This window comes from Hermetia illucens, chromosome 1, assembly GCF_905115235.1.
Source record: "Hermetia illucens chromosome 1, iHerIll2.2.curated.20191125, whole genome shotgun sequence".
NCBI classification, from domain to species: Eukaryota; Metazoa; Arthropoda; class Insecta; order Diptera; family Stratiomyidae; genus Hermetia; species Hermetia illucens.
The window spans coordinates 44391696-44419649 of NC_051849.1; the positions used below are offsets into that span (position 1 = coordinate 44391696).

At 41.7% G+C, this 27954-nt stretch overlaps 4 protein-coding genes and 1 non-coding gene across 9 annotated transcripts in view; 2 read left to right on the forward strand and 3 right to left on the reverse strand.

Annotated features, from left to right (window-relative positions):
• Positions 1 to 498: 498 nt before the first annotated feature.
• On the reverse strand, positions 499 to 5175 carry LOC119661401 (neuralized-like protein 2). Of its 2 annotated transcripts, XM_038070729.1 has the most exons (4): positions 5060 to 5175; positions 4569 to 5002; positions 1121 to 1426; positions 499 to 1059 (listed from the first exon to the last, which is right to left on the reverse strand). In XM_038070729.1, exons 1-4 carry the CDS (start codon positions 5122 to 5124, stop codon positions 941 to 943), a joined length of 924 nt encoding a protein of 307 aa, XP_037926657.1. In that variant the 5' UTR covers positions 5125 to 5175; the 3' UTR covers positions 499 to 940. The 2 variants fall into 2 exon arrangements, with proteins under 2 accessions (XP_037926657.1, XP_037926658.1); XM_038070730.1 differs by having other exon boundaries at positions 4569 to 5144.
• Positions 5176 to 5211: 36 nt separating this feature from the next.
• LOC119661402 (coiled-coil-helix-coiled-coil-helix domain-containing protein 1) lies at positions 5212 to 5721 on the forward strand. Its single transcript, XM_038070731.1, has one exon. The coding sequence runs from the start codon at positions 5302 to 5304 to the stop codon at positions 5656 to 5658; it is 357 nt and encodes a 118-aa protein (XP_037926659.1). The 5' UTR covers positions 5212 to 5301; the 3' UTR covers positions 5659 to 5721.
• A 4683-nt stretch (positions 5722 to 10404) lies between these two features.
• Trnat-ugu lies at positions 10405 to 10476 on the reverse strand. The gene has a single exon. It is a non-coding gene; the product is annotated as a tRNA-Thr (tRNA).
• Positions 10477 to 10598: 122 nt separating this feature from the next.
• LOC119661031 (inhibitor of Bruton tyrosine kinase) lies at positions 10599 to 19284 on the forward strand. The gene is made up of 10 exons (XM_038070195.1): positions 10599 to 11093; positions 11150 to 11218; positions 14961 to 15151; positions 15209 to 15423; positions 15492 to 15859; positions 15921 to 16048; positions 16102 to 16242; positions 16300 to 16871; positions 16937 to 17060; positions 17126 to 19284. The coding sequence occupies exons 1-10, from the start codon at positions 10926 to 10928 to the stop codon at positions 18768 to 18770; spliced, it is 3621 nt and encodes a 1206-aa protein (XP_037926123.1). The 5' UTR covers positions 10599 to 10925; the 3' UTR covers positions 18771 to 19284.
• A 4665-nt stretch (positions 19285 to 23949) lies between these two features.
• The window catches only part of LOC119646545 (NADPH oxidase 5), a 103561-nt gene continuing 99556 nt past the window's right edge, over positions 23950 to 27954 (reverse strand). For 3 of the 4 annotated variants that reach the window (XM_038047019.1, XM_038047018.1, XM_038047017.1), the window contains exons 15-17: positions 24647 to 24963; positions 24490 to 24586; positions 24221 to 24418 (exon numbers count right to left, since the gene is read on the reverse strand). In XM_038047019.1, the coding sequence (XP_037902947.1) occupies positions 24221 to 24418; positions 24490 to 24586; positions 24647 to 24963 (612 nt within the window). Of the gene's footprint in view, positions 24419 to 24489; positions 24587 to 24646; positions 24964 to 27954 lie in introns of all 4 variants that reach the window. The other variant, XM_038047020.1, reaches the window with a different exon arrangement.

Consider the following 27954-nt stretch of genomic DNA (forward strand, 5'->3'; position numbering starts at 1 on the left):
GACGAGCCGACCCCGCTTGTGAACGGGAAAAAGGCTGAAGAAAAAGAAGTTGAAAGACCAACAAAACCTTCCATACCTGAGCCTCATTTTTACGGCTTATTAGCCGCTGCATAACCTCGTACTACTAGGATAAACTTAAAAAAGATTTTCCATTTAGTTTCAAAAATGTATAATATGTATATTGTATTAAAAACTTTTATTTGAATAGATATTTGGATTTGATGAATTTTGAAGCCTGGATTCATTATCATCATTCAATTTTTCAGATTTGTTGATCAGGTATTTTCTGAAAATGGCTCCTGTCTCATTTTAGGTCGTTCTCGTCGTTCGTCTCAATTGATACAGCCGTTTTCGAGAAAAGTGCGTGTGATAGATAGACAAATAGAGACGCTAAAGCGATTTTAATAAGGTTAGGCTTTGTTCTTTCATGGTAGCGGGAGTGTCAAGTAATAGCCATTGGCATCCATCCGTATGTGGAGAAGAAAACAAAAACACATCTTTCGCTTATAAATAAGATTTAATTTAACATCTATGCCATTAAAAATGTTTTCTTTTCTTTTTTCTTCTTTATAAAATTTACAAAATAATCATAGTCGTGTCACTTGTCGCTTGCAGTTAAACTATGCAAACTGAGATTACAGACACGAAAAACGAATTCATTTGGAAAAGGCCTCCTCTTCCCTAATTTCTCTGGAATAAGAGCCCAAGATGGTCCTAAATATGATTTCCATACATTTATACGTATATGCTAACAACTACACCATAAAACTGATTCAACTGATCAGAATAGAAAAACAGAATTCTGCAGTTTTCCTGACAAAAAAAGGTTGTGTATGTGTGTTACTTTTTTATGCTCTCTGTTTTGCTTATCTATATATTCAATGTAAAATATGTATGCATAGCAAAAATGTGAAAGGTATTTTCGCCTCCCAGTTTTCATTCATTCATAGTATCGCAGTAGGAAGTTTTTTAAACGTTGTGGTAGTGGTAGGAGTCCAATTTGTGATCGATTTATCCGTGATAGGATTGCATCACCGCAAGCATTTTGTAATGTTGTTACTGGAATCATAAGGAAGTAATTATTCGAATGGTACATTGCATTGTCTAGCAAGAAACCTACCTCCGTAAAGTTGAACGATTTTCACTTGCTTGGTCGTGCCGTAAACATCGACCACGGCATGGAGTGCTCCCTGTTTATAGGGAATATCACGAACGCACGGCCCTTGATCCTCGCCGTTTATGATGAAATGCATTTCAGCTAAATCGTGATTATGTGGCGTGGGAACGAACACAACTCCGATGCGAGAGCCCTTATCTGTTAGAAGAATCTCTGATCCTTCACCGTCATGGACAATAGGTTTCAGTGCGCTACGAGGTATCAACCCTCGAGAAGTTTTAACGTTGATACCATCACCTAAAATAGTACCTGCAAGAAGAGATAGTATTTAGTTTATGTATTTAGGTTAGATTTTTGAAACTTTGAGGTAAATTATCCTGGCAGCGATAAATTTGTGACAACAGCATAGGATATTTCAGAGTTTATTGGAATTGAAATTTAAATTTGGAAAGCACTTTTGTTAACTTTCTTGATATTCCAATGTCAATTCCATATGCATGTCGTTGCTCATAGAAAGCATCCTTTTCGTTAGTAGTAACGTTTTGTTCTTGTTACAAATAATAGTTTTTGATATCTTTTTCTTCCACCCAATCCGCTCCTTTCCAACTGGCACATTTCATAATAAATTATTCTCACTGGTTTTGCTTATCGGCAAAAGTATTGGGTTAACACTACTCCAAGTATCTGTAACTTACGAAACTGCTCTTATTGCCTCCGAAGAGAACAATGATGACAAGGTTTTCGCGATGATTTTGACTTCACTGAATGAATAGTGGTTTTTCTTCTCCTAACCACCCTCTCAAATTTTAACATTTAACTGGTGGAAAAGATTACAATAATAATTTGAATTTATCGTTAAAGTGGTAAGTGCAAACCTTGTGTACACCGGGATATGCTTTCGACCAGGTATATATTGGTGGACTACGCGACGGAGGACACTGTGGAATGGCTTAGGACTATAGTCCTTGAATTGCCAGGCTGGGAAGGCACAGAATTATCGACATGTGCTGGAGATGATATAACAGGCGCACACATGGTGACAGTGTTTCTTCAGACAGAATCTTATGGGCCTACTAATTGCTCACAATGAACAATTAGGAGGCCTCATCCCCTGAGGAATTGGTTTTAAGAATTTGACTTTTGCCAAAAAGGCAGGGAAACCCCAGATTAAGATATCTACATGGTTTCCCTCCGTTAGAAAAAACAAGTTGGGAAACCGGAAGCTGGACGCTCCAGATACGAAAGGTTTTGTGTATTTCTTAGTACGTAGCACGTAATATATGCATATATTATGTGAGAGTATCCACTTTCGGATGATATTGACAATCATAGGCTTGAATTTGCAAAGAAGCAACAACTTTGACGTATTACAACTTTGTTAGTAACAGTGCGATTTCCACCAAACTTGGTAAGATTATGCTCTATATTATAGCCTACATGACTGCACTCGTGGTGCTAGGATGAACTTAAGGGGGGTTTTGCAGCCAATTACTAAAAATTATAATAATATACTATTATTAACTTTATTTGAACAAATATCGGCATGAAAGGTATTTCGGAGCCCAGGCACCATATAGTGGCAGTCTCCTGATTTTTTTTAGATTTTTCGGTTGGGTGTTTCCGAAAATGGCTCCGCTAAAAAATGATCACTTTCGACCCTCGCAATCCCCACCTTTCTGACAAATGTCAAAACTTCGGAAAGTACTACTATTTGATGAAAAAAAAAAATGTACACCCCCCCTTTTCTATGTGTGGCGACCCCTCCTTAAATTCGACGTAAAAAGATGTAACTCACTATATGCGTGAGCGTTCACAGTTCCCACCTTTCTACCATATTTGGTGTCAATCGCTATAACCGTCTCCGAGAAAAATGCATTTGACGGACAGACAGGCGTCGCGAATGTCATAGAACGTTACTAAACTGAGTGCAGTCTACAGAAGGACAGCACTGATGGTATGCTCTGCCTTCAGGACTGTCTCAGATGATGCAGCATTCTTGGCAGATGAGATGGCGAACATATGCAATGTGAAGCCAATCTCTCCCTCATCGCGGACGAAGAAGACTGAGAGGTAGAGATCCATAAATAGATGGCAAGAGCGATGAGAGTGCTCGGGAAAGGTGTTGGTGGACTCACAGGCTCATTCCTGCCATCAAGGATTGGTTGGAAGGCGACACGGTGAGATTAATTATAATCTCACCCAGTTTCTCACAGGGCATGGAGGATATCGCCAATACCTGCACAGGTTTAATTTGGGGTTCTCACCCGACTGTTCAAATTGCGATGGAGTTTCAGAGGACCCAGAGCATGTATTCTTCCACTGTCCGAGATTTATGGAAGAAAGGCGGAATCTAGAGGAGACTCTAGGAGAGGTGCTGGTACCAGAAAATCTGGTGCCGAAAATGGTAGCACATCAAGAGAATTGGGATCCGGTTAACTCTATGATCGCATCTATCGAAACCAATCGGCGAAAGGTAGAGGAGAAAAAAAAGCGCGGTCACGTGCCCCGCGTATAGAAGAAAGGTGACTAAGCTAGAGTGAGCTGACTTCGCCCCGCGATGCAATACCTTATGGTGGTTCCGTGGGGCAGGGAGGGAGTCGAGGGTGGTTTTAGTGGGTAAAAATCCCACACGCTGGTGTGTCCAGACCAGTGTCTTTTGAAGATTTCCACTTCCTCAAAAAAAACCACAGACGAACAGACAGACAGTAAACCGATTTTAACAAGGCTTTGCTTTACACAAAAGCAGTTTTAGCGGTTATGTGGCCATATTGCAGTTGCTCGCTCTGGGCGCTTCAACTGTTGCAAAAATGTCAAACAATTTAGATATTTGCAAGCGGTTGGCAAGCAAATTACGCCCTCTTTAGCTGGGTTTGCAACACAACACAACAGTATTGTAAATTAACAATTATAATCGTTTATCACAAGACCTGTACTTAATGAAGTTACTAATTATTGTGATTTGTTAGTGAATTTAACTTTCGCATATTATTGATGACTTATTTAGAGTTTAAATTGCTAAAGATAATATAATGTCCCAGCATTCTCTGTTTTTCGACATGGAAGATCTTATCTTCCTGTGGCAGGTACTCTTTTTTGTTGTCTTTCGATATCGTCGTTTTTCTTTGGAGCATTCGGTTTTGGGACGGAGGACAATAGAAATCGTGACGAGTCAAGATGTAAGCACCACCAAAACTAACATTCAAAGCAAAAATTATACATAAAGATCCAGGTGATATGTTGGAAAATTATCGGCAGGTCGAGCTGTGTCCAATGGGAAGTGCAAGATATAGCTTTAAGAATTGATCTCTCCAATTTGTATTGAAATATGTTGCAAATGTTGAGTGAGAATCCATAATATCAAATACGAGAGAAATTAGGTCGTACGTTGACCATTCGGTTCAAATAAAATGAAAAAAATTGGCATTTGACAAGCACCAACTCGAATACTTACTACAACACAATTTACTGGTGCTACTGCGTCCTTTCGTCCCCTTGCTGCACCCAGGCGGCTGCGGTTCGCTATTCTGACTGCTATAATCTGGCGACGAATTCTTTACAAACTTTGTGATCGGATAAACCCAGCTCGTCCCCATATTTGTCAGATCCGGCAGTGCAAATTGTGGAAGTCCATCCTTGGAATTCGCTACAGTAATCGGGTCCAGCAGCGTCAATCCCAGCCGCATGTGTCCGGACCAGCCGCGTTCGTTCTTTTCAATTTCCAGCAAAAATATCTCGCCGGGAAGCAGCGGTTTCTCTGAAAATGTGAGTGCATTTGCGAAACTTGCTTTGCGAAATGCAACAGTGTTTTCGTCGTACAGAATTATATTGACGCCGTGATACGGATGAAACCGTGACAGCATCTTGCGCGGACAAGCCGTCATACTCCTGCAATTCAATATTCCGTTACTATTTGCCACAGACACTACACACTACGGAAACTACACAAAATCCCCAGCTCTGAACAGCAAAATAAATTCGCGATATTTATTTCTGCGCTTGACAAGCATCAACGAAGCGACGAATCCAACTGTGCGGATCGGAGCAGATGATTGTCAAGATCTGCATTACCGTCGTCGTCTGAAATTGTATCAGATGTGTTGTCACTTTGACAGTCCACCTGCCTCATAACCTTGTTATCCTTGAGTGGTGCTGCGGGTCTATTGTAAATAAGAGGATACTTCAGGATGAGGTTCGCTTCGGCACTTTTGGCGAACGCTCGGGCCCCTCAAAGAGAGAGCATCGTGCCATTTCAAGAAATTCTTCCGTTGCGACTGAAAAACCGAGTGAGTGGCAAGGCGGATTCCCAGACCGAAGTCGCATGTCTGCAGGAAATGACTATTTTGTTCACCTGTCTTAAGGAGAATGACTTCCAGGAGTCGCTGTGCAGCAAGGAAGTGCAGACGTTCAACAAATGCTACAAGACTTTTATGGATACAAGCTTCCAAGCCAAGAAGGTAGACAGCCAAGGAGCCGTGAAGCCGGGCAAGGACCTGAACTATAAGCAACTGAATAAGTACATGAGGAGATATCCTAATCCATAAATCGAATTGTTTCTAGTGCGTAACTTAGTTGGATGTAATAAACGTGAAAAGTAGAAGTTAAAACTGATTATTTCAAATTTGTGACTGGAATCTGGCATGCAAATGCAAGTCTACAGGTCCAGATGGCATTATTCTTGCGTTAGTAACAGAGGCAATGGATGCCTTGGCTCTACATATTCGGAATATACATCGCGCATGCCTAGCACACGCTTATATTCCAATTAGCTGGCGTGATGTGAAGGTGTTATTCATTTCCAAACCAGGGAACCCACCTACGCAGACGCAAAAAGCTTGCGACCGATCAGTTTAACGTCTTTTCTACTAAAAGGACTTGAAAGACTGGTAGATCGGTTCATAAGGGATACACACATCCCTAAGTGGCCACTTCACCATAGACAACACGCCTACCAGAAAGGCAAATCCACGGAGACAGCACTCCATGAACTTACGGCAATAATTGAAAAGGCGACGTCCGAAAAAGAATACGCCTTAGGCGCACATCTCGGTCAGCCAGAAGTCTATTGAAGCAGGATGTCTTAGGGGCTGCCCACAGGGAGGGGTTGGATACTGCTGTGGCTCCTGGAGGACAAAAAAGTTTTCGCGCAAGCATTTGCGGACGACCTAGCCGTAATAATTACCGGCAATTTTGCGGACACAGTATGTGACCGCTTGAAAGTAAATCTGCATGAAATCCACAGTTGGTGCCTCCGCAATGGACTCACGGTGAACGCTAGGAAGACTGGACTAGTTATGTTCACTAGGAACGTCAAGTGGAGCAGCTATACGCTACCCACTTTAGCAGGGTCGGAAATCCAGCTGGCATAAACAGGCAAGTATTTACTAGTACATTTCGACTTCAAGTTAACGTGGAAGCACCATATCCAGGAACAATATTGGAAATTCTGCAGGTTACTCTGGTGGTGTAGCAATGCGATAGGTAAGATCTGGGGACTTTCACCAAAGCGGATACAGTGGATGTATATATTCACAATAAAACCCATTTTGATGTATGCTTGCATCATCTGGTGGCCGAGACTGAACTTTGCTAACAGCAGGAAGCTGCTAAAGCAGATTCAAAAGCTTAGTTGCCTAAGTATTACTGAAGGAATGAGTACTACGCCGACTGTGGCACTTGAATAGGATAGCTTACCCCCCATTCACTTCGAGGTGAAACGGAAAGCAGCCAATGACACAAAGGCGGCCAATCACACGGTCATGCACCTATCTGGAAATTCCTTGACAAAGATCCGGTAGCTCTGATGCCGACCGATAATATGGTTTCTAGATTCGTCTTTGAAAAGACATACACTGTCGTAATCACCGAAAGAGAAGAATAGTCAACAAATGGCCATGAATCTTTTCAGATTACAGACTAAATAATCCTCACCTACGGGTCAGTCATGGAGGGCGAATCAGGCGCAGGGGTGCAATCGGGTAACCCGATTGTAGACTGGCCCCACAATGGAACCAGCTTTTGGAAGTCAAGTCTACTCTGAAGGGCGAAATTGTAAGGATTCACCCAGCCGAGTGGAGAAATTTGGACTGTTGCCGGCAGGCGAAAATCCTTGTGAAAGAGCCTAGGTCACTAGAGAGGCATTTTTGTTGTCACTTAAGAAGTGAAAACCCTAGTAGGGCTTTTAACGGGGCACCGCTCCTTAAACTACCATATGGAAAAGTTTGGGGTAGTGGATTCGGCTATGTGCAGTCAATGTGAGAAGAAGGAGGAGTTGGCCCTGTTCTTTTTTATGCAGCTGCTCGGCCTTCTCAGAGCTCAGAGGAAGACACCTTGGCAAGGTTTTCTTCAATGAAGAATCTGCACACTCTGCCTCTAGAGAATGTTCTCAGATTGGCTAAAGCCTGCGAACGCCGTAGGCGGGAAGCCATTGAATAGGCGGGGTAGTACAATAGGCCTAACAATGACCTGAGTGCTCGAAGCTGGGGCTCCAACAGCAAACTGAACTAACTAAACTACTTTAAGAACCCGTTCTCAGAAATTACCCAATCCAAATATCTGGAAAGAAATATGGGGGTCCATGCATATGGCATCTCAGAAATTGAATGGGGACCCTTCTTAACTTTATCCTAGAATCATCAACGTTTTCGGTAATATAGGCTATACCATGGAGCATAATGCTACCAAGTTTGGTGGAACTTGTAATATTAATAACAGAGATATAATAGGTCAAAGTTGCCACTTTTGTGCAAATTTCTTGCATTCTAAGACTTTGAATGGCAGTATCATACTAAAGTGAATGGTTTGACGAACGAATAGCATAAACATTACGAGCTTATTTTATGGCCGCATTCGACCATATATTTAGCCACCCTAGGTTTTGTAGGTTTTCGGGAGTACTTGACAGCCAACTCTGCCTCCTTCGTATGTTCCCTAAATTTGGTAGTTACTAGTCTTTTCGTTTGTCCGATATACACCTTTGGACATCTCTCATCATCTCCTCTACCGTTTTCCGGTCCTTTTCCCTAGCCAGCTGGGATTTTAGCTGGTAGATACGACTTGATCCTACCATGTATGTCGAACCTTTTCAATGTGTGCTTTATATGCTCGGACAGATTTGAGGAGGTGACATTTGATATTTTTAGAGCGGTAGAGGTTGTTTGTTGGGTGTACAGTATAGAGAGATTACTACGTCCAAACCTCCGTGCGTGTCCCCTGATCATCGTATCTATGGTGGTGCTGGTGTACCCGTTCTTCCTTGCAGTGTCCATAATGTAGAGTTTTTCGCTCCGGTAGTCTTCCTCTGTGAGTGGAATTGTTAGGAGGCGATGGATCATCGTGCCATAAGCTGCCATTTTATGCTGGTAGCTATGAAACGCAGTGACCGCTGGTGGGTTTTCTGAAAATAGAAAAAGAAAATTGTCCGTTTTGACGTTTGATTAATATATCTAAGAAAGGCAATTGGTTGTTAACTTCAATCTCATCAGTGAAAGTTATTTTAGGGTGTAGCGTGTTGAGTTTATCCAACATATTTTGGATACTTGTGTCCGCGATCACTGTCAAAATGTCATCCACGTACCCTAACCATATATTTGGCAATAATCCATCCTGCTCCATTTTCTCCTCCAGTGATGCCATAAAGATTTCACTTAGGAGTGGGGAGAGAGGATTGCCCATCGCTACACCCGAGGTTGTCTTGAAGTATTTTCCCCTGAATATGAAATAATTTTCATTCATGCAGAGGCAAGCCAACCTCGCATATTGTTTAGCCTTTCTCCTCCATTCTGGTGTCGAACCAAACCGTAGTAGCCACTCTTGAAATTTTGTTATTGCCTCTTTTACAGGCCTACTGGGAATTAGAGCTTTGACATCAAATGAAACTAGGCGTTCATTATCCGCCAAAGCCTCCAATACACTCAATCTTTCAGTCAATTCTTTCGAATTTTTGACAGATTGTTTCCCGTTGATAGACCCAATTTTTGGCATTCCTCAACCAACCACTTCGCAATGTTGTAAGTAGGGTAGTTAGAATCTGCAATAATATCCCTCAACTCATTGCCTGATTTGTGTATTTTTGGTTGGCATCTAATTCTGGGTAAAGAGGGGTTTGGCATCCACAGCCGGGCTGGGTTATCAACCACTAGAGAGCATTCTTTTAGGGCCTTCTCTACTCGTTTTATGGATCCTGGTAGTGGGTCATTCCTCAATTCAAAGTAGTTTCCTCCAGTCAACTTTTCCATTGCTAGGTTGTCGTAATGTTGCTTATCCATAATTACAATCGCATTACCTTTGTCCGCTTTTAGGTAGTATACAGGCTTCTTCTGCAGTTCTCGTACCATATTGGTTTCCCGCTGATTAGTAGACTTTTGAATCTTAGTTTGGTAAGCGATGGCTTTTGATAGTTCGTGCCGGATTTCCTTCTTCGCTTCGTTGCCTATGAATTTTATGGCTCCTTCCACATCTACAACGTGTTCAAATAGCAGATCACGGCGTAGTTCCAGCCCTTGTTTAGGAGATCCATTTCCTCATTGCTGAAACTAATAGATGATTTATTAATAACTTGATTAGGAATAGCACTTACCGTTTGTTTTTCCTGTCTAGAGCGCGGCGAGTTCTTTATCATTAGGTTGAGCTTGTTCCTTAGCAATGTCCGTTTGCGTTCCTTTTCACATTCGTAACCCCGGTGAATTTTGAAGAAGGTAGATTCCGCACAGTTTTCTGTTGCAGCTATAATAATTACGAGCTAGGTACAAATGGGACAAATGCCCACTTAAATATGCTTATATAAGAAATACACAAAACATTTCGTACTTGAAGCGCTTAACTTCCGGTTTCCCGTCTTGTTATAAATCTCATTTGAGTTTTTCCAAGAGTAACTTTCTATGTTGGTTGACACTGCATGAGACGCTGGATGGTGGGTGCAAGGGAAAAAAGAAAGGTCAAGTCATAATATTCCAAGTATTTGGGCGGAGTGAGCCCGAGAAATGAATCCGATTAGATAATTCCAGGAGAAGTGCCGCCGAAGCAGTCTTTTTGCAACAAAGGTTCGCGGGAAGCGAAGAATCTGATCAAACTCATTCATTAGGTGGAAAATCTTCGTTCCGTTACTTCTCTAAGTAAGCTTGCTCCGGGTGGGAACAAGAGGTCCAAAGGAAACAATAAAACTGTTCTTACATTTGAATTGATGAAGATTTTAGGACCGGGTTGAATAGTTCTAAGTAAAAATGATCAATGGACGCATAAAACGAAAGTGTAAAAAAATAGCGCCTTTTGTCAAAAAGAAGCCGTCGCACTGCCTCCTGTGAGGATTGAACTCACGACCCCTGGTTTACAAGACCAGTGCTCTGCCACTGAGCTAAAGAGGCGCACGTCTACTCCGATTTCCAGTTATTATAAAAATATGTGTTCTCCCGACTAAAATTCATTTTCCCCTTCCAGTCTGACGTCACTCATCCCAAAATGTCAATTCTTCGATTCACATCTTTGGTCTGACATTCGCCTCCATTGCGAGCACTTGTTATCGCCGGACGCTCTTGAGCGCTGTGTGCTCGTACGTTTACGTCGATTTTCTGCATTTGTGAAATTCTTCCCCGTCAGCAGGTCGTCAGCGTTTGTGTTGTTACGAATCGCTCTAGAGCTTGGGCTCGCTGGATTAGGGAATTGGTCCCGATTGTCGCGCATCAACTTCTATTTCGGTAGTGCCTAGTCGGTCTGGGTGGATTCGTCTTTGGTCCGGGAACCCTTCAAAGTCGCTACTTTGGCTGCAATCCAGGAATCTCACAAGTGGGGAGACAGTCTAAGATCCAAGCGTCTGATGTTTACTATCGACAGCTACGATTACGATTGCACGAAGCGATGTAGGTGCCGCGAGCATGGACATCGGATCACGGCAGCGCTCACCAAGCGGGGAGTCTCCGATGAAAAGGTTGCGGCCTACATAGCCAAGGTCTGCAGGAACTTCCCGGAGGTGTTGGACACTGAGGTAAGGGTCTATCGATGAAACCAAGTACAAGATTCCATCTCATCATGTGCTTACAGGGAAGATCAGCTCTTCATTTGGCTTCGTCCGTCGGCCGATATGCAATTGTGGAATGGCTACTGAATCAGGTAAGTTGAAGCTTTTTAGGGGGATGTAGCGTTGATGCAGATCCCTCAGTATCAGGTAAATTTCTCCCCCATTCGAGGGAGGGTTTCCTCACTCCCTCCACTTCTTTGTGTTATAGTTGTTAACTCGTGCAAATGGGAATCTCAGCTTCTGCAGAAGTTTAGGGAGGAAAACAGATCGAGGTGCATGATTCGTTGCAATGCTTCCCTTTGCATGATGTTATACCTCTAAGAAAACCCGGCATGCTATATTGCACTTCTTTATCAAAATCTTCTTTGAGCATCTCTTTCGTCACAAAAATCTCATCCGTTATAAATCGTCCTTTCGTGGAGTCGCCCTTAAGAGGAGAGATGATTTTGGAATCCTATTAATCGTATTTTCGGCTAATTCGTGCAAATTTGCCGATCCGCGGAGTTAATTTTTGTTAGTTTGCACTCCCTATAGTTGATAATCACAATAATTCGTAGCAAATCGTCACACAATGGGACGAATGGCCAATCTAGGTGGACAAAATTATTTTATTAGTTATTCTGTAGAAAATTTTACGTCGATTACAAATATACCCCACGTGATGAGTATAAATGGCCCGCTGAGAAACAATTGATAAAAGTCGGTTGGGTGTATAATTTGCATAAATTAAACGCAGTATTTGAAAGAATATTTCGCACTTTTGCAGTCATTATTAAATCCGGTATCAATCAAATCAAGTACCTTTTTGAATTTAGCCTTTCTGTTTTTCATTTCGTGCTTTTCCGATTGCTGCTTTATAGTCCCGTGCTTTATAGAGACCTACAAACTCCCTTCATCCAGATCGAGCAGGCAGCGCGAGATCTTGGGCTGCACATCAATGAAGGCTAGACAAAGTATATGGTGGCAACGTCAGCATCGAAAACCAACCAATCAACAACATCAAGCCGCACTGGTTAACCGGAAAGAATAAGGATAGGAGAATACAACTTTGAGACCGTTGATAATTTCTCCTATCTAGGGCCGAAAATCACAACCGATAACAGCTACGATGAGGAAATCCGCGCACGGTTGTTGTCAGCCAACAGAGCATATTTCAGCTTACAAAACCTGTTCCGTTCGAAACGTCTCACCATAGGGTCAAAGCTCTTACTGTACAAGACAATGATCTTGCCAGTCCCCATATATTCCTCGGAGACTTGGGTTCTTAGCAAGAAGAATTGCAAACTCTTTGCCGCGTTCGACAGAAGAATCCTCCAAAGAATTTTTGGCCCCCTACATGAGGATGGACGATTCCGTCGCCTACGTAACGACGAAATCTATGAGCGATGCCACGACCATCTGGTTGTGAATAAAATACGGCTCAATAGGTTACGGTGGGCGGGTCACTTCATCCGTATGGATGAGGATAATCCAGCCCGGAAAGTCTGTAAGGGCAATATATATGGTAGGAAAAGAAGACGAGGCAGACCCTGCCTGAGATGGATCGATGGCGTAGGTCAGGACGCCAGACAGCTTTTAGGGATATCGAATTGGTGGACCTCGGCGCAAAACCGGGATGTCTGGAGTTCTTTATTAAGGAAGGCCTAGACCGGATACCGGTTGTTGCGCCGTTGATGATGATGATGCTTTATAGTTCATCATTACGGTTCAGTGTAAAACAGAGCGTCGTTAAATTCGGCTCACCGTTTATCATTATCATCGGTCTAATTTGCAAAACGGCTAACTGCGTTTCACCAAAATGTACAGGAGCGACGAAAAACATAATATTCCAAGTTACAAGGTGCGTACGGTATTTGAGGACAACTTGAGAGTAAAACTAATTAGCTTTTAGTTTGAACATGAATGAATGAAACTTGATGAATTTTTTACACAACATTAACTTATTATACATCGATAAACTCATTCAATAAAATGCAATAACCTCCTCGATCCGGGTCCGGAAACGATTGCATGCCCGAATCAAATGCTCCTTGTTCATATTGATCATAACGGTATTAATTGCAGTCTTCAGAGAAGAAATAGTGTTATGAGGATGTTTGTTGGTTTCACGCTCAACTACGCCCCATCCGTAATAATCCAGAGGATTAAGGTGGATAAGGCCATAAGTGCGGTGTTAAGTGGTCATGGAAATTTTCAGCCACCCAATCTTGTGTCGCCATCCCTTTGTGTGAAGGAGCAGAGTCTTGTTGAAAGATGTATGGGCTGTCACCGCGAACGCTATCAATCCAGGGTTTCACTATTGTCTCTAGAACCCTGATGTATGCAGCAGAATCCACTCGAAGTCCTTGAGTGAAGAAGTGAGGTGCTATGACATGTCCTTTTTTGCTCACAACACCCAAAACCATAACAGTAGTTGGAAACTTCATGTGCATGACAGCAGGAACGTCTGTACGATCGTAACAGAGCCATATGTCATTTCTGCAGTTGCTCTTTTGGTCTTGGTCAAAATTTTTTTCACAGGAAAAAACCATAACATCTCAGGCGCTTCAGGGTTATTAATTTTGTTTAGAAGGCGTTTTGATCGGATAATTCGCTGTTCCCGTGTTTGCTTCGACAATAACTGTTGTCCGCACAAAACGTAGGATTTATACCGGAGATCTTCTTAGACAAATCGACGGATAAGACGGTCAGAAACATTAAGCTCCGTCGTCAATGATCATTTGCACTTTTTGAATAAATTCTGCAGATCAGACAGTATCAGAACGTCGCACGTGTTTTTTGCGTTTTGCAACAGATTCTGTATCGCCGCCTGATGCTTCCAATTCACGGCGAACCTTATGAACGAACGAACGGGCGCACTTAAGAAAATTAGAGATTTCTAAATCGATGTGATTTGCACATATAGCGAAGATAACCGCATGTTTCTTCATTTCTTGAGTTAAATTGTAGTCCATCATGTCTTATCTCAAAAAGAGCAAAAAGAAAAATAATGTCTGAGTGAAATTATACGGTGTTTCCAACGATTAATTATCTGAAATAATAAAACCTTGTTGTTTCTTTTTCGTTGGTTGGTAATGATTTTGGGAAATTATAGCGACAATTGTGCATGTCCTCAAATACCGTACGCACCCTGTATATAGATAGTGTTTTGTAAAATACACTTTTGAACTATTCTAATAAGTTATTAAGGTTTTGTATTAAAATCGATTCACTGTCGGTTTGTCTGTCTGTCACACGCATTTTTCCCCAAAGTGGCTAAACCGATCCGAAGGAAATTTGGTGGACAGATGTGAACCATGAAATCCCACGCATACAGTGACGTCAATTCAGGTGGAATTCAAATGGGGGCTTCACTGGCGTTCTAGAGGGGACTAGAGAGCTGCATCCTTAAATCCAGGACTCAAAAACTATCCAGCAGGGGAAACCTGGAAAATCATTATGATGCCCACACACATGATCCTTAAAATTATTATATTTTGTCAGTTTACTGTAAACTGCCTCTTCATTTATTCTGGAATTATAAAATGTTGCGGTAACATAGACGATAGGATGGAGCACGCTACTCAGTAAACACCCGACACTGAAGAAGTTAACAAGTTGTCCCCGAAATATCGATATATGTCAAATAAAAACAACTTCTAGCGACGGAGACGGTGTTGCATTTTAGTCTCTAAACCTTTTCGTTGGAAATACCGGAAACACATATTGTCTACATGTTGTCTAGCTACTTCTGCAAAACGCTGAGGCGACCCTTGAAGCTAGCTGCATCTGCTCCTTTCAATATTAGCATCAGGTTCTATTTTAAAACTAATTCAACATTGTTATTTTCCATAGGGTGCTGCTATAAATAGCAAAGATGAGGAATCGGGCAATAGTGCACTCCATCGTGCCTTATTTTATGGATGCATTGACTGTGCTGTGCTACTTCTTCGATATGGAGCTAGCTTAGAACTGACTGACAATGATTTTAGGAACCCTCTTCAATATATCTGCAAGCCGGCGGAGCTGGAATATTTCTATGAAGTGTAATATTGGCGCAATAATACTACATTCAAATCAATGTAAAATGACTCTAATTGTAGCCCTCAGAGAAATGAAATTCTTGTCTGGGGTACAAATAAAAACTACAATCTGGGACTAGGCAATGATCAAGGTTCATCGAATCCCCAGTCGATCGATACGTTTCGAAAACAAGAGATTTCCATCAAATATCTGGCGATGAGTGTTTACCATAGTTTATTCATTGATACGGCCGGCAACGTGTATTCAGTTGGCCATGGTAAAGGAGGTCGGTTAGGTAAGCTTTCATCTATCTTGATGGCTTGAATAAGCATAATTTGTAAGTGGCTTTTCTTTTGTTTGAAGGTAGTGGATCTGAAAACAGTTTACCAGTTCCCAAACGTTTAAAACTTCCAACAAGAGATCCAGAGGAGGTTGCGATATCGGTCAGCGCGTCGAGAAACCACTCTTTGATTTTAACAAATAAGGGGTCGGTGTACACTTGTGGAGTTAATTCTGATCAACAACTAGGACTTCAGCCTGCACCGGAAAAATCAGCAGTCCTGAAGGAGATCACTGCTTTCAAAACTTTTGGAATTGAAGGATTAATTGGTGTGATTGCAAAAGACTATCACTCAGTAGCTTTCAATAACAAGGAGGTGTACGTTTGGGGCGCGAACAATGGCCAATTTGGCATTAAACAAGAAACTAGTCATGTGATGTTACCAAGACAGGTAAGACTTGACGGATTGGTGCTAGGAATTTATTGACTATTTATAACCATGTGCTTTACAGCTGCAAATACCGGACAATAAAAAAATTAAAATGGTGGAGTCCAATAACTCAACTATTGCGTGCTATACTGCGTGCAAATTGATTTTACTTTATCATAACTTCAAAGTTAAATGTATCAAAACTCCGAGGTGAGAGATTTCGGTTTGCCAGGTTTGCAAATAATTGTAAGTCCTGTTTTCAGCTTAGAGCCTTTGACTTGCATATCATTGACGGGTGGCGGTGTTAAAAAGGAAGGGAAGGCAGATTCAGTTTTAAGAATGTTAGTTCTGACAATTTCTAATTGTCTCTATATTTGGTATGACGACGCTATGCAGTATGTTAGGTAAGACACGAGATCATCGTTTTGTAGATTTTCGCTCTCATTGAAATCTATTTGAAGGTGTGTTTATCTTCAAACTCGTCAGTTGAATGTCGACAAAATAATTCTAAATGGGGACCAACTACTGATCCTATCCTGCGGTGATGTTTACACGGGGAAAGCAACACGACAAACTATTCAAAATCCAATTGACATAAGCGAGTACAAAGACACCTACAATAAAAAGGAAATCTGCATAAACTCACGGATCCGAATCGATCTCAAACGGATGCCCAACATTGATCGGGTGGTTGACATTTTTGCTGATGATGATTTCGCGTCGTTTGCCGTGCTCCAGGAGAGTTCACGGAAATACTATACGATCTCGGATCTACCGTTGGAGGATAACATGTTCAAAACCCTTCTCCACGAAGTCAGTGAATTTGATGCTGTGCATGATATCGTTTTTCATGTTGATAGTGAAATCTTCCCTGCTCATCGATTTATAGTGTTCTCTCGGTCAAAGGGTCTGATGAAAGCCGTGGGAGAGTACGAAGACAAAAATGTGTACTTAAATTATGAAGGGCTGACGGGGAAGATGTTTGAAATCATGCTCAAACATATATATACAAACTACGCCCCGGAGAATAAGGGTAAGTGCCAGGATTCCCTTAATTTGAAAGAAATGTAAATTTAAAAGTTGATATTTTCTGTTAAGATCTGGACGATGTTCATGAGTCGTTGGGTCCGAACTTCCTTGGAGATCTACGGGACGCGACAGACTTGTTTCTTAATTTTGCTGTAAAGTTTGAACTTAACGATTTATCAAATGGGGTCAAAAGGTTAGACTGAATAATCCTAGAGAAAAACGTTTATATTTGAGAGATGTTATTTTCGATTTTCACAGTCTAATGAATGGGTCAGCGCAGCCGAAATCCAAATTTCCCAAATTGCGGCGAACGGCGCTTACACACTTGCACGACGTAAAAATAGTCTGCGCGGACGAGAAGGAATTGTATGCCCACAAGTGCATTCTTGTCGCTCGACTTGAGTATTTTAGCTTGATGTTTAGCAACAGTTGGTCTGAGACAAAAACGGTCAACCTTTGTACTGTGCCACTAGAATACATGCTACCTTTAGTCGAATTTCTCTATGCGCACGATGCTGAGGCATTTAAAAAACAAAAACCTTCAGAAAATTTCCTCTACAATATGATTGTGATATGTGACCAATTTTTCGTAAATCGCTTACGAAGAGTTTGTGAGAAGTTGGTTCTTGAGCGAGTATCGACACGGAAGTGTGGTGAAATGTTGGAATTCGCGTGCGCTTATAACTGCGAGGAACTCGAAAAGGGATGTTTGCAATTTATTTGTCAAAATTTAGCCAGAGTCCTTGAACAGAAAAGTTTGGAAGGATGCGATGCCAACGTACTGGCGAAGGTCAACTCTTACTATCGCGAAGTTTACAAGTACAAGTTAGACTATCGGATAATTACTCCGAATTCGGAAGCTGTTCCGGACGATGATCTTGAGAAGTTTATTACCGATTTCACTGTAGATCTAGAGTATAAACTAGAGGAAGCCGATGTGAAATCGAAAGCGAAGAATAAGGCAAAAGTGAATAAATCAGCGATTAGCAAGCGAAGTTATGAAATTGAGGCCATACAATCTATGAAGGAATTGAGTGTAGATGAGAAACCCTTAGGTAAACGCAAAGATACAAATCGAATCAGCGAGAGTGAAAATGAAGTTGAAAAACAGCTTCATGCCGAAGCAAAAACGTGGATGAAGGTGTCAACTTCTGATAATAGGAAAAAATCCTTATTGGCTGCTATAAAAACCAACGAAATACTCAAGGAGGAAGCGAAAACTAAAGAGGCTAAAGCAACTAATTTCACCCCCATAACAAAAACTGTAGTTAAACCGCAGCCGAAGCCTGAAGAGATCACAATTATAAATCGCGCTAACCTAAACTTTGGTGATTTCACCCCCCTTAAAGGAGAGAAGTTATCTCAAAAACAACGCAAGCGATTGAGTTCTGAGTCAAAAACTGAAAGCCTGCCAAGCACTACCACAAAGCCCATTCCTATCCCCCAACAACCAAATGCTTGGGGCATCGTACAAAGTCCTGTATCCAATGAGCAATCTTCATTTGCCGATATAATGAGATCTCCATCAACCACCCCTAAATTTGAGCCGTCCTCATCCTCGTCTCCGGATAAATTACAAACATCTCATTCAAGATCATCCATATTAACGTCTACGCCAAACGCCAGTCGAAACCTATCCTTTGCCTCGATTGCCGAATCTTCGCCAACAACAAGTCGCAGATCAGATAACTCGTTTTCGAAAATTCTCGAGGGGGAGCGTAAGCAGAAAGAATATTACGATCGTATGAAATCAAAATCACTCGTTCTGACACAAATTGAAGAGACTGCCATTGCCGAGCTTGAAGCTTTTTATAATGTGGATAACGTTTTTGATGAGGATATTCGGGTTGCTCGGAAACGCCATGAACATACTATGAATTTTGCTGTGTGGCAGCACAACTAATAACGGTAATCATATTGTTTTACTTTATGCTGCCAGTAAAGAATTGACTGCATCAGTTTCAATGCAACAAGGATATTGTTTTTGGTTTCAAATCGATACACACTTGTGAACTTAGGTCATTGTTCACAATAAACGCGATCAGTTTCCAATTTCTTTGTTAGACATTTTGTCATTAAATTGATCAAAGTACACTTTTGTGTAATTGTAAAGGCAAATCATGCTCTGTTTTTGAAACAATTTAAAGGATACTAGATCTGCAAGAATATTACATGAATAATTGTATATAATATGACGCATTTGCCCCGAACTTGTTACCAAAATTGTAGATAGGAAGTTGTTTCGGTATTTTTTTACCTTTACAGACCACGTTCGAGTGGGATGCTCGTTCAACTAGATTTAAGTTAATAGGCTTTAGATTGAAGTTTGTGATTTGTGTACAATATGGCATTTGTAATAACATTAAATTCGCTTATTTTGAATTTGCAATAAAATAAGATGACGGAGGGAGAAAAAAGATGAATGTTTCATTTCTGTTAAATTCTGTAGTCCTACTAATATCGGATTTTACGTCCAAATTTCGTTGAGAAAGACGAGTCCGATTCCAATGATAACTTCTAAGACGAGTGTTTTCTATAATTTCTAAGAAAAGTATAATTTCGATTGTGTTTTCTCATACAGGGGTTCGGTGCAGATTTATTATATTTGAAAGGGGATCGAGTTGAATAAAAGGAAAAGGAGGCTACTTGAATCATCAACTGCACAGGTTTGAAAGTTGCAGCATTGTAGTGGTCGGGAGAGTTTAGTTAGTTCGTTACTGCAGTGGAGAGAGATTTATAAAAATGCTTGTCGGCGATTTTGATCATAATACAATATTCAGCGGTGCTGCGGATCGAATTTGTTTTGGACATATGTGCAAAAGTTCTGCGCAAAACTTCTTCAGTTCTGAAGCCGGAACCCAAGAAAGCAAGAAGAGCCATCGAAAAGGGAACATGGCTAACTCGAAAGTTTAATCCACCAAGAGTTGTCCACTTTTCATTTTGGACTTTTCGCATTAACCATAAATGCACTCTGTGAAACGGTGCAACAATTAATTTTAAGGATGCTTTCGACAGGGTCATCAAATATTGCGTGGGCTCTTAACGGTGCAGTGTTTGAGCTGATAGAGTACCAACCTGTCGACCTCATTACATGGGTTTGAATTCCGGTTCGTCATGTATGTTTGGATTCGCCTTTGTGCTGCTTTCTGCTGCCGCAGGCTTATCGCTTGCACATCATGAAATGTGACAATAAAGAGACTGGACGACAGACACGAAAAAATCAAAATCATCATCAACATCAACGGTTCAACAACCGGTATCCGGTCCAGGCCTGCCTTAATAAGGAACTGCAGACATCTCGCTTTTGCAGCGAGGTTCACCAATTCGATATCCCTAAAAGCTGTTTGGTGTCCTGACCTACGCCATCGCTCCATCTCAGGCAGGATCTGCCTCGTCTTCTTTTTCTACCATAGATATTGCCCTTATAGACTTTCCGGGTTGAATCATCCTCATCTATACGAATTAAGTGACCCGCCCACCGTAACCTGTTGAGCCAGATTTTATCCACAACCGGACGCTCATGGTATCGTTCATAGATTTCGTCGTTATGTAGGCTGCAAAGTCGTCCATCCTCATGTGGAGAACCTAAAAATTCTTCTGAGAATTCTTCTCTCGAACGCGACCATGAGTTGGCATTTTTTTTTTGCTAAGAACCTAATTCTTCAAGGAATACATAAGGACTGGCAAGATCATAGTCTTGTACAGTAAGAGCGTTGACCCTATCGTGACACGTTTCGAGCGGAACAGTTTTTGTCAGCTGAAATAGACTCTGTTGGCTGACAACAATCGTGGGCGGATTTCATCGTCCTAGCTGTTATCGGTTGTGTTTTTCGACTCTAGATAGAGAAATTATCAACGGTCCCAAGTTGTAGTCTCCTATCTTTATTCTTCCCGGTTGACGAGTGCGGTTTGATGTTGTTGGTTGGTTGGTTTTCGGTGGTGGCGTTGCCACCGTATATTTTGTCTTGCCTTCATTAATGTTCAGCCCAAGATCTCGCGCCGCCTGCTTGATCTAGATGAAGGCAGTTTGTACGTCACAGGTGATTCTTCCCATGATGTTGATATCGTCAGCATAGGCCAGTAGTTGGATGGACTTAAAGAGGATCGTACCTCTTGCATTTACCTCATCATCGCGAATCACTTTCTCGAGGGCCAGGATAAAGAGGACGCATGATAGGCCATCCCCTTGGTGTAAACCGTTGTTGATGTCCAATGGTCTTGAGAGTGATCCTGCTGCTTTTCTTTAGCCTCGCACATTGGCCAAGGTCAGTCTAGTCAGTCTTATCAATTTCTCCTTGATGCGGAATTCTCTCATGGCCGTGTACAGTTTTACCCTCGTGCAACTGGCGACCATATTCCAACAATTTTTCCATCGCTTGTCGCAGAGAGAAAATCTGATCTATCGCCTGGAGTGAAGCTTCTTTGGTATGGGCCAATGATGTTCTAAGGGTATGGTGCTATCCGGCCTAGCAAGACAGCGGAGAATATCTTATAGATGGTACTCATCAACGTGATACCTCTATAATTGGTGCACTTTGTAATATCTCCATTTTTATGTATGAGACAGATAATGCCGCTTTGCTAGTCGTCAGGCATTGATTCGCTGTCCCATACTTTGAGCACAAGTTGATGAACTACTTGGTGTAACTGGTCGCCTATATTTAACTAATTCGGCTGTAATTCCATCGGCTCCTGGCGACTTATGATTATTAAGCCGATGAATTGCACGGACTGTTTCTTCTATATTTGGTGGTAGCAGTATTTGTCCGTTGTCTCCAGTTGGCGGGACCTCTAACCCTCCGATGTTCTGGTTATTCAGTAGCTCATCAAAGTACTCAACCTATCGTTCCAATATGCCCATTCTATCAAAAATCAGATTTCTCTCTTTGTCTCGACAGGATGAGCATCGATGTGTATAAGGCACATCCTGCTGACTTTAGCGCCAGGTGCGGTTGCTCCTTGTACTTTTCGAGTTCACAGATGTGTTGGTTCTCTCAGGCTTCATTTTTCCGTCGATGAAGTCGCTTTTCCGATCGATGGAGTTCGTGATGAGCCTCTGCGTGTGCCCGCGTTGTTTAAGAATGCAACATTACTCGGTATGCAGCATTCTTCCGTTCCGTTGCTAGCTTCCATTCTTCGTCGAACCAGCCGTTCCGACTTTTTTTGTGGCTGGGGCCAAGTGTGTTTATGACCGTATCAAGGATAACGCTCTTCAGGTGATTGTAAAGATCATTTGTTGATGCTTCATATCCAGGACATCTGTTGGCTGTGATTATTGCGGCATCTATTTCCCCTTTTTAGGTGCTGGGGAGGGCTGTGCTGTGAATGGCTTCAATATTCACTCTCACCTGATTGTCAGAGGGGATTATGGGCGTTGTTGTAATTCGAGCCCGGAGCACTATGCCAACGAAATAGTGATCCGAGACTATATGGTCTGACATTCATCAAGGCTGGTGGCGGCGTTCAATCAACACGTGGTCACTTTGGTTAAAAGTGGTGGAGAATATCTAATTTTATAGTCGATACCCAGCAACGTAATACCTATGTAGTTGCTGCATTCGATGATATCTTCTTTTTTCTGGGACAAATAATACCCAGTCGTCTGGCGCTGATTCATTGGCCCATACTTGCACCACTAATAGATAGGCCACTTGATAAAGCTTACCGCTGGAAATTCTCATATGTCCAAATCGCCGCTAAACATCCAGTCATTACGGAGATTCATGAAAGCATTTGCCTGAAACATGCATTTCATCTTCCAGAAATGCCACTAATCCTACTAACCTCAAGGCCCTGCGCCACTCCGCGAAATTAATGATGATGGAATACCGGAAACTGGGCGTTTCCGGTGTAAAGGTTTTGTTCTCATCCTATTTTCTATGCACGTTTTTCTTTTCGAAGATAATATGCCCTGCCGCCCTCTACGGCCGACTAAAAAAAAGCCAAGAACGGCGCTTTGCGGTAATGCAGATAAAGGCGTTGCATTGCACTAGTGGCGGGACACCGCTTGATTACATCCGAAATAAGGATAATCGCGATCGTTACCAGGTTGGACAGATTGTGGGAGAATTACGAGAGAGGCGTCTTCGATGGTATAGTCACGTAATTCGCGCTAACGAGAATTCACTCGCTAAGATTGGTCTGAACATTGAAGGCAATGGTAAGCGACCGAAAGGTCGACCAAAACAATGGTGGTTTGATACACTGGATGGGAATTTCGGATTCAGGTAAACTACTGAAATATAGTTATATGCTATTATTAACTGTATTTGACCAGGTATTGGAATGGGATATATTTGGAGGATTTGGATGCATCATTGTGATTTTTTTTTCAGATTATTAGGTTGGGTAAGTTCTGAGAACGAGACCTGCTTCACTTTTTGAGGCACGCAGTCCTTATTCCCCTGCGTTTCACCTAATATCAAAAATAAAACTATTTTCGAAAAGTACTAATTTAGCCCTTTGTTTGAGTATGCAACTCGTTGCACTTGTAGCGGTTCACAGACCACATATTTTTAGCAATTTTCAAAAGCTTCAGCCGCTTCGGAGTAAATCTCCTGTGACAGACGGGCAAACGGACATAAGAAAATTGAAAATTGAACCGATTTAGTTTAGTTTCACACAATACCTTGAAAAGGCACACGAATGAGATTTCAAGCTTCGCTGCTCACCAATTGGCTCTGAGTCGCTAGCGGCTTCCTGCTTTACTAATTTCCTGATTGTGTTCCCTTGGGCTTCCTAACCTTTTCCTAGTTCACTTGAACAATACATCCTCCTACTCCTATGCACAATTGCCAAAAAAGTCTACGAGATTATTTCTTTTTACATCTTTGAAACTCTAGCTAATGTTAGTGGCAATAGTGGGCGATAAGGTCTGGTCAACCGAAAGTCAACTTCAGTATTTTATCCTTTCCCTGACGTTACCCTCAGCCTCTTTTGCTAGGTTTGTCTTGATGAATTCTGGATCATCGCCTCTCTGGATTTTATTCTTCTTATTATTCTTACTTCGCTTTTGGTTTGGATGTCCCTTGGCAACTATTATGCTCCCGTGGGTATTATGTCTGAGAATAAAACTATTCTTTCTAATGAAAAACATCTTGTTCATAAATCAATCGTAATAACATCAAAAATAGTTGATTGGATATTGTCACTCAAATGAATTATAAATATTAGAATTTGTATTTCAAACCAAATCAAGATGACCAAAATCCCAGGAGACCCTATAAAAACGGCAAATAACAAACATATTTCAACAATTATCACTGAGACTTTAAAGAAACAGAAAAAAATATTGACAATATTGGTAAGGTAGAGGTACTCGTATGTGAAAAGCATGAAATGGGCTCTATCTGGCTAGAAGTTCTCCTTTCTGAATGCAAATCCGTATTGGTCACATTTGTATCTGAGCGTCTTTCCAAGCTCGGGTGGGCCGCAGTAAAATACGGTAACTTTCCCTTTTTTCTGAGCCGTGATCTGTTTGAAAACTTTATCCCAGTTCGGTCGACCGGCAGTTGTTCGTGTTTTTAAACCCGTGATAAGGTCCCGTTTTTCCTGTAAAGAGTAATGTATCCAAATATAGTGGATGGAAGAGGGGGAGGTTGTTAATTTGAAGAACTACTTACTTTTTCGTGTAACAGATCCAACGCCAACTGCAATCCTACAGCCTTCATGTCCGTCTTTTGGAGAGCACTAGTAATATACATGTGCATATCCAAAAATCTAAAAAAGCATTGGGGAAATTAGTGAAAAGACTTTTCGGTCCTGTCAAGACTATTTTACCTTTCTAGAGCTCCACCAAGTTCCGCTTGTTCGATTTCCAATTGAGATAATAAGTTAACGAACCATTCAAATGATCGCTGATCACGGTTGATCCAGAAGAAATCAACTTTTCTGAGGTTCATGATTGATTTAGGAATTTCGCTGGCCCATTCGAAATTACATCGAGGACATGAGTGTCGTGCTTTCCAGTAACGGTGCATGATTGATTGGAGGATCGATGCAAAAGGTGTCACTCCAATACCGGTTGCGATGAGGACTGCATGTTGGGCTCCAAATATGTGGCTTGATGGAGCCCCATAGGGTCCGTCTATGTAAATCTGGAAGCAAAGTTTTATTTAGATTTAACAAGGATGTACAGGTCTATTATATCAGGTTGCTTGGATTCCTAAATTTGTAACCTGCTACTAGGTGTATTCTATTTTTAGGTATTTTAGCTTTGCGTGTGCATTAAGTGTTCTGCTAGAATATTGTCCACCGGTAGGTGTTGATACTCTATATTACCATTCATGGTAAGGTGATGGCGTTACATTACATAAGTGCGGAATTAGCACGGAAATCCTTCTTTTTCAGGGGCTGCATACCGTATTTTTTTTTACTTCAACGGAAGTCTCATAGTTTGCATATGTTTACCAAATTTCATCTTAATAGGTGTAACCAATCCCGGTGCGGAGTCGTCTGATCTTCCATTAAGCATGTTCTTTCGTGTGGATAAGGAACTAAGTATGCACATGTAAGCATTTAGAGGTGTTTGTGCATCGGTATGTGTATGTGCACGGCTGGTAGGTGAGAGGACACTAGAGACAGGAAGGGCACACAACAAGAAACTAATGTGGAGTAAAAAAGGAGATTGAAACTTGTGGTGACAGGCTTGGAGCTCCATTTCCGGCGACTTTTCGAAATGATCCTCGATATCCATCGAATGCAGTGCTTCGATGGGGAGTTGCTTGGCTGTCGTTGCAGAGCTACCAGTAGTCTAGAGAAAGATGTGCCTCAAAAGAGTATATTATCCCAAGAACACCCATTGGAAGGACACGGAAAGATGCCCCACCGGCCGGGCATCCGTTAGCTCACAGGAGGTAACTGCATTTGGTAGAAGATACTACATGAACTACTGCCGGACTCATTCAATAGAAGTTGGACAATCCTGCATAGTCCAAATACGGACGAAATATTTTTGGCCCTGCTGAAAGGGAAAAGAGAAAGGCTGTCCTAATTCATGGAGGACAAACACAATTCATAAAGGACAAATATAAATGCCATTAGGATTAGTGTTATCGACGTAAAGCCCCAAAAAGGAGCAGGGGAAGCATTAAACAAGGCTAGTGCAAAGAAAAAATAATAAGAATAGTTGGCGCGATCTTTCGCTACGGCAGTCTAGCGCTCTAACCACTTGAGCCATCCGGACAAAGAAACAAGTCGAGAAACCGGAAGCTGGACGCTTCAGCTATGAAAGGTTTTGTGTATTTCTTAGTACGTAGCACGTAATATATCCATATATTATGCGAGAGTATCCACTTTCGGGTGATAATGACATTCATTGCCTTCAATTTTCAAAGAAGCAACAACTTTGACGTAGTATAACTTTGTTAGTAATAGTGCGATTTCCAATCAACTTGGTAAGATCAGGCTCTACATTATAGCCTACATAACTGCAATTTCGTGGTGTTAGGATAAACTTAAGGGGGGTTTCCAGCCAATTATAAAAAAAATATAGTAATATACTATTATTAAATTTATTTGAACAGATATCGGCATGGAAGGTATTTCGGAGCCTAGGCACCATAGGCCCCCTTAAAGAAATGATCTCTTTGAACCCCCCACACTCCCCACCTTTCTAACAAATGTCAAAACTAAAACCGGTCTCGAAAAGTACTAACCCAAACCTTTACTTTGATACACCACATGACTATATTTGATGAAAAAAAAGTTTTACACCCCCCTTTTGCATGTTACCGTAAGACCCTAGAAAAATTATTCGGCCTTTCAGCGGGCTCAGGAAAGTGTATGAGAGGCGTAAACGGCAACTACCAATTTGATAGAAATGATAGAGTTCACACGAAATTATATCCATTATGACTAAAATAACTGGGATTTATATATATAGTTGCTATTCTCCATCAAGCGCGACGGTACCACAATACTCAGATGTGGGTTTCGGATGCAAGAAGCTACGTCACAAAATCATGGTACGTGATTTGACGGGCTTAGATGGGCTCCTAACACCTCTGATTGTATTCTGGCTTCTGTGGAGGTAGATTTGGTCATCCATTTTTCAAACGACAGATTGGGGCTTAATCGTCAACCTAACATATGTGAAAACCATACTGGCGAGGAGAATGGTCTGGTGTTTTAGTGGACACTGTAGTAACCATCAGATAATTTATAGTAACCATCAGATATTTTTTTTTCAGATTGAAAATGGGCCATGCGCCGATATAGGTTCGCGCGGAAAGGCAGCTGGAAATTAGGCCTAGTCCAGGAAACCAGTTGAAGGCGATGAGTTCTAGACTTGCTGTTGGTAGGTCGCGTTCCCGGTGGTATGACTTTAGAAACGGTAGGGCGAATAATAAGATGCAAAACGAGGGTATGCGACTCTGTCACGCTGCCACCTTGAGGAGGCAAATGCTTGTCAATAGGCAGCCAAACTGACGAAGGGCGGGCTTCAGGCGTCCCAGCAAGAAGGGTTCCTTCGAGGTAATCTCAAGCAGACTATACGCAACAGCAAGCCGAAACGCTTCAAAAAACTTTGGGTATGGGCACACCTGAACTCCCAGGAAACAACATACAAAGTTGTTATGTAGAGGATGCGGACTCGAACAATATGACTGGCTTATCTGCTTCTTCTCTATGTAGTGATAGCGCAGAGGGGACCGCAAAAAGTATAAAAAAGCGTTTATGATGGTGAGGATTCGCCGCAGAATCGGTAATAATAATACTCCTAGTTTGAATGCTATTTTTGATAGAGTCCTTAAACTCGCTGTAAATACCAGAGCAGATTGGTTTACCAGCGGATTCGAGACATGCTTCATAGGAGGAGTTTTCCCAGATTATTGTGCGCTACACTTAAACTATATTCTATCGCGCATCACTATGTAAGAGAAAAGGAGAATAAATCTGCCTGAAAAGGATACAAAATACGAAAGAGCGGCAAAGCCGAATTCGCTGAAAAACTGGTAGCAACGAGTCAGTGGCAGATGGGTGGCGAATTATAATATTACAACCTGACACAATCCTCAGCCCTGGTAGTTACAGTGGAATAGCTATGTTGCTAATCGGACAATAGATACCTTGAGAACATCGGCGATTAA

What these genes read in the sequence shown, in the direction of transcription:
- LOC119661402 (XM_038070731.1), top strand. Translation starts at nt 5,302, where the DNA reads ATGAGGTTCGCTTCGGCACTTTTGGCGAACGCTCGGGCCCCTCAAAGA.
- LOC119661401 (XM_038070729.1), bottom strand. Translation starts at nt 5,124, where the DNA reads ATGCTTGTCAAGCGCAGAAATAAATATCGCGAATTTATTTTGCTGTTC. An exon ending in TTCAGAGCTGGGGATTTTGT is followed by an intron (nt 5,003 to 5,059) that starts GTAGTTTCCGTA and finishes ATTGAATTGCAG; the next exon opens with GAGTATGACGGCTTGTCCGC. An exon ending in AATCGTTCAACTTTACGGAG is followed by an intron (nt 1,060 to 1,120) that starts GTAGGTTTCTTG and finishes TTATGATTCCAG; the next exon opens with TAACAACATTACAAAATGCT.
- LOC119661031 (XM_038070195.1), top strand. Translation starts at nt 10,926, where the DNA reads ATGTTTACTATCGACAGCTACGATTACGATTGCACGAAGCGATGTAGG. An exon ending in AAATGTATCAAAACTCCGAG is followed by an intron (nt 16,049 to 16,101) that starts GTGAGAGATTTC and finishes TCCTGTTTTCAG; the next exon opens with CTTAGAGCCTTTGACTTGCA. An exon ending in GACGCTATGCAGTATGTTAG is followed by an intron (nt 16,243 to 16,299) that starts GTAAGACACGAG and finishes ATCTATTTGAAG; the next exon opens with GTGTGTTTATCTTCAAACTC.